This window comes from Rhinatrema bivittatum, chromosome 4 (genome assembly GCF_901001135.1).
Source record: "Rhinatrema bivittatum chromosome 4, aRhiBiv1.1, whole genome shotgun sequence".
NCBI lineage: Eukaryota > Metazoa > Chordata > Amphibia > Gymnophiona > Rhinatrematidae > Rhinatrema > Rhinatrema bivittatum.
The window spans coordinates 375,240,000-375,253,265 of NC_042618.1; the positions used below are offsets into that span (position 1 = coordinate 375,240,000).

Sequence of the window (13,266 nt, forward strand, 5' to 3'; positions counted from 1 at the left end):
GTATTAAAAGCACTGGGAGCACTTTTAAACTTAAGCCTGTTTCACTTTTTTGTAAATAAACTGAGCACAGCAGTGTAACATTAAGACCCTTCGGCAGCTGGGGGGGGGGGGGGAGACGAGCCCTGGACAGACTCGGTCCCCCACACCTGGAAGCGGGTAACGGACACAGGCTATGCACTGCACAAGGGACAAAGCCCCCCTGAGTCCGGCAAGAGCCAGGGATCGGAACAGTCTCCTGAAGAAAAAATCCACAACTTCCTGACTAAACTTTTTAACTTTATTTTAACAGGAAGAAAACAACTACAAAATCCCTAAGGAATAAGTACTTGCTTGATCCCAGAAGGAAGGAAGAGAAAGAAGGCTGACTAACCTAGATCAGGAGACCGAAGGGAGACGTGCTGCACCTACTAGAGACAGACAAATACTGAAGGGTTACAGGATAGGCTCTGTCCTCATATAGGATATCCTTTCAGTTTTAGTCTGTCTCCACCTGCTGGAAAGGAGGCTCAACCCACAGTCTGGACTGATCCGGGTACGACCAGGGAATTTTTTTTTTTTTTTTTTTAAACATTTTTGTGAAGATAAAATCTCACATCACACCACCTCCAATGCTCCTTTGGAAGCAAAAAGATCGTGTTAGTGGACCTTTTACCTGTTGACATGTAATTGGGCTCAATAATAGGATGGTCTTTGGGGTCAGCGCTCGTCAGTTTCAGCCAGCCTACGCTTGTGCTCCTCATGGTTCCAACATGGACCTGTAACAGACCCAGCAAAGAAATGGTTTCCCCAGGGTTATTTAGTGCTCAAAGGCTTTCTTCTAGGTAGCTCTGTGGCATCCTTGTAAACAGTTAAAGCAGGCTCTGAAAGTCCTCTAGATCTGCATACCTGTCAGCATGTAAAACTACCATGCAGAGGCAAAACTAATGCCCCCTTAAAGTGAAAGCTGTCTGGATATCATGGAGCTGCTGTTTTAGGATGCTGGGGTGGGAAAGGGCGATCCCTGCAGGATTCAGAGAAGCACTGAGTGATTCAGTCTTAGATGTGACTTCTCCTTCAGTCCTGGGCCAGCAAAGGGACCCAGGCAAGGCATGCTGGAGGAGGGGAGAGAGAGGAAATAAAAGTGAGCGACAAAAAAAAATGAAACGCATTTATTTCTCTCTTTATTTCCAAAGGCTGTCTCCAGTTATCAAACTGGAACCTATCAAGGATACAGCTCCATCTGGGAAAGAACACACAGTTCCTCGTATGTACCCTGCTGTCAATAAAATGGAATATGATTTTTATAAACGTCTTCCTAATAGCATATACTGCTATTATGCCCAAGGGTTTGCTTCAGCTGTCCCTTGGGTTAGCCACTTTGGAATTTTGCTTTAAAGTACGAAATGCTCGAGTTTGAGTCTCTTGCCCAATGAAGCCAGTGGGGCTCAGGCATGCCCTTGAGGTGGCACATTCTCAGTTTTGAGGAAGGAAGGAGTCCCTGCTACTACTGCAGCAACAAGTGGTGCTTTCGGAAGAGACTTTTCCATCAAGCCCCACACCATCGAGTGTCCCTGCATTGTCCAAGTATGCTGTTGGGATATCTAAAGGAGGGGAAGAATGGGAGGAGCAAGGAACAAAGACAGAAACCATACTTTTAATCCGGTTTTGGGGCATAACATGTATATGCCTGCCAAAATGTGGCAAACTTCTCAGGAAATACAGCTAAAAGCATTGTATTCATAATGCAACAGTGGTCAGGCAAGCCAGCCTCTCCAAGCTCCCGCTGCAGGTAAGATGAAAAGCATGCCCCATGACAAGATGTGAGGCTCACCGCAGCGCCTGCAACTCACCTGATAGGCTTCCAGTTTGGGTGGGACACGACCATGATCAATCACTTGAGATGGCAGAAAATGGAACTGAATGTCTGGGTGAGGTACATCTGGCCGACTTCTGATGAAGCCCCCGGACTCTAAGTGAGCGGTAGCGCCCTGACCTGTGGACCAGAGAAGTAGGAGAAAGCTTAGATCATGCCTCGCTGCAGACTTCTGTCAGACGTACAGATCCTGGGGAAAACTACAGACTCTGTACGCTGTGGTGCCTCCTACTGAGCCAGCAAAAAAAAAAAAAAAAAAGATCTCGTTGTACAAGAATTTTCAAGGCCTCCACGGGTCCTTTTATATATGTTTGCTTTCTTTATGGCATATTCATATTTTATATATTTTTTTGCTCTTATGGGGCATAAATATTATGAATGGGGGGGAGCAGATTTTTTTTTAATGGTTTTCCAATTGGCATAGCCTTTTGTACCATTTAGAGAGTTTTGTGATTTTTGAGCATCTCCTAAGCTTATTCAGTTAATTCATCTTCACTTTTACTGAAGTCTCTGAACCAGTGCTGTAGCATGGGAAACGGCATTTGGGGCACCCTAGGGGGTAGAACTAGCAACTTGTTGGGAGGGAGTTGGGGCTGGAGACCATCACTAGTCAGAAAATCAAAGGAAAGATGACACACACTCAAAAGCATGCAGCAAGCCATACAGTGACTGCAAAGTGCCAGGGGTGTCTGGCAACTCCTCCTAAGACAAGGACACCCTCCACCGTGTGCCCCCAAGGCAGCAGCACATTCCCACTGCAGCTTTTTTTTTTTTTGTCTATTTAAAATCTCATTCGACAGCTACAAATGAGAAATGAACCTACATGTACATATGCTTTATAATAGAATCTTATAGTTACAATTCAACTCTGCCTCTTCCAGAGCTTGGGATGACAAATTTGCTGCATTCCTTTTACCCGGGGTAACATTTGTATTATGTAAGACGTTTCTCCTGCGGATACACTAATCTGCATTACATAAGTATGCCACACCACAATGGAAAAACTCCCGCTCCCCAGGCCTAGCCATTATTTTAAACAATTATTCATCACTTATCCTTGAAAACCACCATATATTTTGAGGGTAATTATGAAAGGGATTTTGTGGGTACAGTAGTACTTTACCTGCAGACATGGCACTTTAGAAAATTGTATTAACAATATGCACAAGGATTTATGCACACTCGCTTCAAGCACGTTTATGTGCAAAGGAAAGAGGCGTTCAAGGGGATGGAGTCTAGGGAGGGTTGGAACGTGTGCACTCACATTTTTTATTTTAAAAAACTATGCGCGTAAATTCTCTTGGCAAAAACGCCAGACCCCAAAGAGGAGGTGTAATTGTGTGCACACAGGTTTGCAGGGGTAATTCCCAAAGCGCACTTAGGCATGCAAGTCCGCTTTGAAAACTGGTTGTAAGCTGCGTGCATATTTGCCAGCTGACTTATGCACGATGTTATAAACTTATCCTCTTCTATATGATATCTCAGGATGAGGTCGGAGCACAGTATGCAGTGCAGGGTAGCTCTCAGTGCTCCCTCAGTTTACCCTGGATTTGTCACTTCAAATTAATATATTTAGGGTGCATTGGGAATGAAATAACATTGCACTAATATTGTAAGGTTAAGACCCGGACTAAAGGGTCTATAATCAGTCTCTTTTAACTAGAAAAGTAAGAAAGGTCCTGTGGGCTAAGACGGCAACCACACTACTTTAACAAATATAGTAGGATCACGTATGAATGCTGGAGCAGCCTAGTCTTAGCACACCCTAGGGAACCTTCCCTGTATGAGACAGGTCAGCAGTTTACAGAACTGTCTGAAAAAGAGGCACAGCTTTCTCTTGCTGTTAGTCTCAGGCTTCTCCAAGTACTTTTCTGACCCCACCAAGTACAGAGGTCAGTGAAGAGGAAAGATGGAACACAATCATAGCCAGTAAAAATCTGTGGGGAGGGAGTCTGAACAAGACAAACTAGATGCTCTATCCCTTTCAACTGGATATAAAATGGCTCGCTGAGGTTCAGAAGGTTAGGGGTTGCTTGGCTTACTTCCACGTCATCAGCGAACACTGCAAAAATATTGTTTTACCTGGACTCTGCTCCTCAGTTGTTCTGGGAGATGGATGTCCCTAAGAAGGAGAAATTAAACAGTCTCACTTCTGTTTAGTGTAATGCTGCTTCTCCCCGTAGAGGTTCTCATTGCATGTCTGTGCATCAATACTAGAAGGAGTTCCTGAGTTTGAGTGTTTAAACTGCTGCCTTAACCATTGTTAAATTCAGTAGGGACTCAGTCTATGCATTGGGGAGGGTCATTTTTCAAAGCAGACTTCTGCACACACGTTCTCTCTGAAAACATGCAGGTTGTCCCAATAAGTGTGTACACACATGCAACATTCTGTGTACACATGTGTGTATATATCCAAAAACAAACTATGCATAGGAATGCATTCTCTGCCCCAACTCTGCCTCCTGGAACGCCTACTGTGTGGAGAAAAATCTGCACATAATTGAGTTATGCTCGTGCATAACTCAACTCGTCCAGTCCCCACCAGGTAATTTTCCAAAGCCAACTTACATGCATATGCCCTTTTAAAAATTACCCCCAAAATGCACAAGATGTTGACAAGCAGTTACCTCGCTGGTACGCGTTTAAGGGAGAAACAAATTCTCCAATACTTAATGGATGAACATGGTCATACCTGTAGATCTCCAGAGCCATTCCAAACCAATTGGAATCATTTTCAGCAGTTTCTGTGCCTGGTACAGACTGATGGGCTCAGTGCATTGCTGTTGTATGTACATTTCCAGATGATCCTGGAGATTCTGACCTACTCCTGGAGGAAAGGCAAGGAGCAAATTCAATTTGTGTATACTGTTGGTGCATTTCCTATCTTCTTTCTACCCATTTCTGAGCAACAAGGGTGAGGCAATCACAGCCCACCTTGGCGCCTGTCACCCTCTCCAGAGGTTTCCCATTGCCTTCTGTAGCCCACATCACCTGATTTCCCCTGGTCGTCCCCCAACCAGAAGAATATAAGAAATGCCATGCTGGGTCAGACTAAGGTCCGTTGAGCCCATCATCCTGTCACAGACCGTGGCTAGTTCGGGTCACAAGTAGCCGGCAGATCCCAAAAAGTGGATCTATCTCCCAGGAATAAGTAATGGTTTCCCCGAGACTACCTGGCTAATAATGTTTTGTATTGATAAAACAAGGAGGTAGGCGATCTAAAAAAGCCGTGGAGGAAACACAAACGATAGATGCCGAGAAATGTCCGTTGAAATGCTTTATTAGGAGACTTGTCAATCCAATACAAAGAAGCCCAACTCAGGCTTATTTATTATGATTTTATATTTATTTTTATTTGGCAAATTATGTTTGTCTTGTATTGTTAAGTTGTAATCGTCATTTGTTTATTGTAGCGCCTGAGGCAGCCCCTGTGCAGGGCGAAACTCGGCCTGAGTCGGGCTTCTTTGTATTGGATTGACAAGTCTCCTAATAAAGCATTTCAACGGACATTTCTCGGCATCTATCGTTAATAATGTTTTGTAGACTTTTCCTCCAGAAACTTGTCCAAACCTCTTTTATACTGCATTATGCCAGCCACCTCGGCCACATCCTTTGGCAAGACATTAGATTGTGCATGGAGTGAAAAGTTACTTTCTACAATTTGTTTTAAATTTGTTGGTTGTTTGATTCATGGAGCGTCTCCTTGTTTTAGTATTATTTGGAAGGGTAAAAACAACCATCCCCTATTTACCCGATCCACCCAATTCATGATTTTATCAATCATATGCCCCTCCAGCCTTCTCTTTTCCATAATGAAGCACACTAACCTATATAGCCTCTCTTCAGAGGGGAGCCGTTGTATTCCCTTTATAATATTTGTTGCCCTTCTCTATACCTTTCAAGTTCTACTATGTCTTTTTTGAGATGGGGTGTAATTACAACATGGATCTACAGTATACAAGGCATTATGAACATTCTCCATTTTATTCTTCATTACTTTCCAAATCATTCCTAACAGTCTATTTGGGGTTTGGTTTTGTTTTTTTTTATCTTTAACTTTCACCATACACTGAGTTGAGGATTTCAACGTGTTGTCCAACAAAATCATTTTCCTGGCTGACAACTCCTAATATAGAAGCCAGCATTGTGTACCTGAAGTTGGGCTTAAGTTTCCCTGTGTACATCTCTTTGGACTTGTACACATTGAATTTAATTCAGGCTGTCCAGTCTCCTAGTCAGATACTAATCAAGCCTGACTCCATTTTCCTTTAACTTTTCAAGATCTAACTTCAGGCTCTCCCAGTCCATCCTTGCTGGGGCATTTACTGATTAATCTTCTAAAAATCTTAACATATTGAGAAACTCCAAGTTTTCATATCAAAAGATCAGTCTTGAATGAAGTTACAATAGCTGGTCAAAGAGGCGATTTAAATGCATGGCCTATTACCACACAATCCGCCTCTTGCAGTACCTACATGTAATCCGCTTTGAAATGGCTAAAAACGGAATATAAATAATATAAAGAAAGAATAATAATATGGCGATTGCCTTGTTCAGCAATAGGGGCTTGACCTGTCCAGCTTCTAAAACCAAATAAAATAGCACAGCAAAATTACACCATAGTATGAATTTGGAGAGAATCGCTATGTATAACTACATTAGAACTTGTGTTAGAAAATGTCACATATTGTATTGAAATATTGACAATTTGGGATAAAAGAAAAGAGTTACCTGGACGATGACAAATAACCGGGATCCCCAATTTTTTCAGGTCGTCGGCATTTCCAATCCCAGACAACATGAGCAGCTGAGGAGAATTAATGGCTCCACCACTCAAAATCACATCATTACTGGCAAAAGCCTGAACAGTTGGAAAACGGACAGAGCATGCTCAGTATACCACAATTAAGCATATGGTTTCTTTATTAAAATATTTATTATCTGCCTATACCATAAAAAATAATTAAAATGGTAAAACATTTAAACATGAAAAAGATATCTTTTGTACACAGCTTGGCATCCCTTTTAGATATTCGTGTGCACTCAAGTGCTGCCCGATTATTATTTTTTTTTTTAATTTACTATTTTAAAGAAGCTGTAATGCAAAAGAAAAAGGCTCGAGGGACATGGCCAAGACTATCCCAGTTTCCAGCATTTTCCTCCAGTGCTGACAGGACAGCGCCAGAGAGAAATAAGGAGTCACACAACCCTAGATCCTGCAGCTCTGATTGACATGCCAGCTGGTTGTTTTTTTTTAATTATTACATTTCCGGCACTCTCTGACTTACTATTGAGTAGTGTCTGACATTACAACAATAATTTCTAAAAAGACTGATGAACAATATTTTTGAAGACAGGAACCTCCTGATACAGTGCCCTTTTAGGGAGGAATGGAGAGCCCACATTTTCTACTGCTTCAGTTTTAGACACCTCCTCCAACCCATTCCTGATGATGCCTCCTACATCAAGAAGAGAAGGATCTTGTTCTCTTCTTGGCAGCATATAAACAAAAGAGGTATTGCAGCAGTTTTCCTAGGGAGATATCTATTCAGCCTTCCGCTGTATTTTTGATGGTTCATATGCTGGGTCCTTTTTCAAAATTTTGTTTGCCATGAATATGAGTTTAATGTCTGCTACTGCAAGGATAACTGACCGAATAGAGGATGAACTGAACACATTGCTATGTATTGCTAATTTGGCTAGGTATGTATACTGTGGATAGTGGCCACTGTGCATCTGTTAGAACTATAACAATAATTACATCTTCATTTTAAATGCTGATCTATATTGGAGCAAAGTAGTGCTTGGCCAGCAGAAATGGCCCTTCAGAAAACTGTGCAACCAATATGCACATAAAATTGTGCATGCACCCTGTATGGGAATACTTTTACCTTCATAAGGGAGAAGCCTTCTAGGGGGTGGAGTCTGTCCAGGGTTAAAACTTAAGTGTATACTTTTTTATTTTAAAAAGTATGAATGGAAATTATCTCAGTATAACTACACACATCAAATAGTGTGTGTGTAATTCTGCCGGAATAATTTTCAAAGCGGATTTATGTGCAGTCTAACTTATGCACGACGTTACAAAATTACACCCAGTATGTACAATGCATAATAAGTAGGTGGATATATTTAGTTTCTATATTTATTTTTGCTTGTAGGAACACTGACCGTCAGAATGACAAGAAGACCCATGGAGGTGCATGAACAAACCAGGCAGAAACTTTGCATTATGGAGTGATCTTTTCCTTACCCACAGACTACAATTGAACTGCCAATTTTTAGCTCACTTAAAATGTGAAGTGCCCTGTGGAACCCAGGATTTCAGTCTGGATAAGGTAAAATTGGGCTACCATGATACAATAATTAACTGTTACAAACCGTGGCCCATTGGTAGCCCCCCAAACCGCCATGCTCACTGGCTCGCAGCTCCTTCTTTGTGGTAGAATGCCACCAATGGTTGATGATGCCTGCCTTAGGTACACATGCAAGTATACACATATATACATGCCTCGGCGAGAACATGCTGGTGTTTCACATGGATGACGTCAACCAACTTCAGGCATTTAAACCCATTCCACTTGGCACTCCTTGCTTCAGCAAAAAGGTTCCCTGAGTGATCCTGCTTCTTAGTGTGCATGTTGCTCTCTCCCTGAGTTTGTCTGCTTTGTACTCTGTGTTGCCCCATGTTCCAGTGTTTCTGCCTCCTGCCTTGCTCATGTGCTCCTGTTTGTCTCTTCTTTTCTCGTCCTGGTTCCGCTTGTGGTGGTCTGTTCCTGTCATGATCCTTGGCTCGCCCCATCTCTCTTGGCTTGACTCTTTGGATTGACCTTGGCTTGGATCCTGACCATCTCCGACTGCTGCCTGGACTTGACCCTCTGCTTTGGATCTGATCTCGCCCTGCCTGCACCGACCTGTCTACTGGCTCTTGTTGTCTGCTGCCTGTCCCGACCTCTGACCTGTCTACAAGTTCTTGCTGTCCGCTGCCTGACCCGACCTCCGGCCTGTCTACAGGTTCTTGCTGTCAACTGCCTGCCCTGACCTTCACTTGGCCTTGGACTCTTGTTCTTGCTACCACCCCAGGGACCCACCTAAGACCTGCTGGCCATCAGAACCAAAGGGCCTAACCTGCAAGGGACACAGTTGGTATAAGCAGTTGACAGTGTGAGCCTGACAGGCTTGATCTTTTGACCATGCCAACCACATCACAGCACAAGGATCCTCTTTCCTAACAAATTTCCAAGCCCATGGACCCTCTGGACCTAGCTGCTCTACAAGCATTCCAGGTATGGCCCACCAGATTCAGCAGCAGCAGGGAGTCTTGGATCAAGCGACGGGGGTTCTAGAAAGGCTCACAGCTCGGATGGATGCCCTGTTAACTCCTCCCACTTTGCTGGTAGTGCTGCCGCCACCAGTGCCAGTTTCTCCGGCAATACTCATTCCTCAGCTGCCCCCATTGCTCCGCTATCACAGTAATCCATGAGAATGTATGGGGTTCCATCAAACAATGCCACATGCATTTTATACTCCAAGCTGCCCTCTTCCCCATGGATAAGGCCGAGATATCCCTTTATTCTGACTCAGCTGGGCCTCTCTCCTGTGGGAGAGGGGACTGGATTCTGTAAGATCTTGACCGCTTCCTCAGAGACTAATGTCTTATATTTGATGAACCTGGTCGGTTTTCCTCTGTGGCTTCAGAACTTCTCCAGATCCATCAGGGATCCAGAACAATCAGGGAATAGACCATTCACTTCCAGATACCGGTTTCAGAGCTTCAGTGGAGGGATGACAGCCTAATCACCAGCTTCCATTAGGGATTATCCAAACCCATTAAGGATGAGTTGACTGGACGGGACCCACCAGACACTTTAGAAGAACTTATCAGGCTAGCCATCAGGTTAGACCTACGCTTCCAGGAGCGGATCTGACATCCCATCCGAATGGCACCCCACTTCCAATGTCCGGTATCTCCCTTCAGAGTCCTGGAACCATGTGAGCCACCCAGAGAGCCCATGCAAGTGGATCGCCTGCAGATCTCACCTGTGGAACGTCAGTGACGAAGGCACCTCAACCTTTGTATATACTGTGCAGGTTCCGGGCATTTTGCAGCTAATTACCCAGTCAAGCTGGGAAACTCCTGGACCTAGAGTTAGTAGGAAAGGCCACCGTAGGTCATCCCACACCTCTCCCCAGATTCTAGATACAGTCTGTCTCGCTTTTGGAGATGCCCGCATACAAATCCAAGTCTTTCTGGACACTGGCCTGGCCGGAAATTTCATCGATGAGGCATTAATATGCCAACATGGCATCCTCACTGAGCTAATTGAAGACTGTCCTCAGGTTTTCATCTGTATCTGGGGAACCCTTATCAGGGCAGGTTACCAGAATCACGGCCCCGCTACAGATGCGAACTGGCCTGCTACATCAGGAATAGATCTGACTCTATATCTTGCTCAAGGCTATCAATGATGTGATCCTGGGCTTGCCTTAGTTGATTCAACACCACCCCCATATTGACTGGGGATCTCTGCAACTTGCGAAATGGAGTGCCATCTGTCACAAACGGTGTCTAACTGCCGGCTACTCTCGGGCTCTGCCGCACTGTTCCTAAGTTACCTGGACTGCAGTCATCATAATCCGACTTTGTGGACGTCTTCAGCAAAAAACAGGTTGCGATTCTTGTGGGCCTGATGGGCTTGCTCATTCAGCCGTGCCAACCTCATCACAGCACAAGGGTCCACTCCCCTAACATTAACAGCTTGTGAGTTAAAAAGGCAATAGATTTAGAGCCTGATTTTAAAAGAATGTATGCACTTAAAATTGGGTTTTACATGAGTAATTACACTTTACTCATGTAAGTGGGCTTTTGAAAATTGCTACAATATATGCCATTGAATTGTCCATAGGATTTACCCACATAAGTGCATTTTACTCAGATCAATGACTTTGGAAAATTACTACAACAGTAGTTACATTTACCCATGTAAATCTGTTTGAAAATTACCCCCTAAGATTGTAAGGTGATGCAGATGAATAGACTAAACTTTTCACATTGTTTTGTGTGGCTTTGCTTGGTCCTCACAACACAGTAAGAACAAATGCCAATCCAACCTTTAATCCTTCCTGTAAATATTTGACTTCCACACTGATGCTTATTTTCACTTGAATGATTTTTAAAATGTCTCCTCTCAGAATTGTAAATAACATACATTTTTATTTTACTATGCCAGTATAAATCTGCAATCCTGCCAGTTTTTAAGAATATAGAATTTAGTTGACACAAAACGTTTCTAAAAGCCACGCAAACAAAAAGATGTGTATGGGAAACAGCTCCAAGGGCACGAGGCTAGACAGACCTGCAGAGCCCGAAATCCACTTTAGAAACAAAGAGGAAACACTGTTTTAAGCATAAACAATTACTATTAACTCCAGAGCAGGTACACCACCTCAGAAAACTATTTTTACTTAAGTTAGGGAACGAGTTCAATGCACCCATCGTAAAGTTCATGGTTTTGCCAAATTACTTTGGTGAATTTTAGAAAATAAACACAATATCTTCAGCACCGAACCCTTTCGATCAGTGAATCTGCATCAAACTGAGCAGATTCAGCTGATTTGAGATGGCTGCAGCATGCAAAAATGGCACGAGGCGGGTGGCCCCGTATAGACTAACCAAATTTATTTAACCAATTCATTGAGGCATGAGCTTTCAAGGACAGAGTCCACGTCATTAAATGCAGGACTCTGTCCTCGAAAGCTCATGCCTCAATAAACTAGTCAGTCGGTAAGGGGCCATCCGCCTCGTATCATTTCTGCTACACCAGACTAACACAGTTTGCCTGCTGCAGATCTTCAGAGGGATGACTCAATGAGTTCAATATTCAGAGATACGGCAAGCAGCAAATTTATCCAAGAAAGTTATGTGCATAACTTTTTCCAGATATTCCGCAGAAGTTACACGCACAAGTCTCCTGCTGAATATTCTTGGATAAACATACAGATGTAACCTTATCTGGATAAAGTTAGAACTGCTATTTTTCTGACCAGACCTGTGCACTGTGCATGTAACTTTAGCCGGAAAGCATTCACTAGCTACAGTTTAGCCCCGTACCTGGAACGCCTCCACTGTTGCCCCTTTTCATCTGGATAAATTTCGAGGCACGCAAAATTTATGAGATTGGCGGGGGGGGAGGGAGTGGGAATATTCAAAACTCAACTTGTATGTTCATAAAACCAAAATTACTTGCACGGAGGCTTTTGATTATTGACCTCAATGGGGATTCCCACAAATTGTCCGACTCCATGGTACATTCGCATCAATTTGGGTCAAATTTTTCCCATATTAGCTTAGGGCAATTTTAACAAATTTTCCCTGCATGTGCAGAAAAAAAATCTGAAATGTGACTGATTTGAGTCTGACTTCAAATGTTCCACGCATCTCTAATTAAAACCCATACCAAGGCTTTTCAAAATGTTCTGCTGTAGTGAAATGCTAATTTAGTATTCTGACTACAGATTGCATCGTATGCTATTTAAGGGCCTGATTCACTATTCTGTGTCTATGGGGAAAAAAGCTTAGGGGTTAATTTTGAAAAGGATTCATGCGCTTAGAACTGGGTTTTACACATGTAAATGCACTTTTGAAAATTGCTACTATATAATGTATGCTTTTACATGTATAAGTCCTTTTGAAAATGACCCCCTTAGAGAACCAGGCCCTAAGTGTAGTGTTTCAGTGACATTGGCATGTGTCACTCAGTTCTTAATATATGAATATTCCTGATCCCTGACCTGTATTTTTTTCTTCATACTAGGGGCTGTGCCCCTGCTCACCAACCCCACTGATGTGGGGAGTATGATGGGGTAGGGGGGGATGTGTAGGTAAGTGGGGGCACTGTTTCCCCCTTGCATGCTCCACTTCTCCTCCATTTATGTTGGGGGGGGGTGATGGTGTAGGTGAGATGTATGTGGGGATGGCAGTGGCGTAAGGTGCTGGTAGGAGAGGGTGGGAGTGGTGTAGGTGTAGGTGTGTGCCGGCACTCTTTCCAGCTCGCACTCTCCACTTTCCCTCTTCCTCCTCCCATGTGTGTGTATGGGTGGGAGTTTGTTGATGTAGGTGAGGGGAAGTGATGTGAAGCGAGGGAGTAGTGCAGGATTTGCATGAAGTAGTGGTGCTGGTGTGTGTGTGTGTGGGGGGGGGGGAATAGGTGAATGGAAAAGGGTAGTGGGTATGCTCAAGCTGGAGGTTGGTGGCTGTGTGTGTGTGTGCTTCCTCCCCCCCCCCCCATCCTGCATATTCCACTTTGTCCTACTCTACCTCCCCCCCATACTCTCCACTTCCTCTCCTTCTCCCCTATGTATGTACGGGGGTGGGGAGTGGGCGGGATGTGTGTGTGGAGGGGTAAGGGCACAGT

At 43.7% G+C, this 13,266-nt stretch overlaps 1 protein-coding gene across 5 annotated transcripts in view; it reads right to left on the reverse strand.

Annotated features, from left to right (window-relative positions):
- The window catches only part of CHDH (choline dehydrogenase), a 57,470-nt gene that overhangs the window by 13,365 nt on the left and 30,839 nt on the right, over nt 1-13,266 (reverse strand). For all 5 annotated transcript variants that reach the window (XM_029600895.1, XM_029600891.1, XM_029600892.1 and 2 more), the window contains 4 exons: nt 6,584-6,713; nt 4,545-4,679; nt 1,830-1,972; nt 653-755 (listed from right to left, as the gene is read on the reverse strand). In XM_029600895.1, the coding sequence (XP_029456755.1) occupies nt 653-755; nt 1,830-1,972; nt 4,545-4,679; nt 6,584-6,713 (511 nt within the window). The remainder of the gene's footprint in view (nt 1-652; nt 756-1,829; nt 1,973-4,544; nt 4,680-6,583; nt 6,714-13,266) is intronic.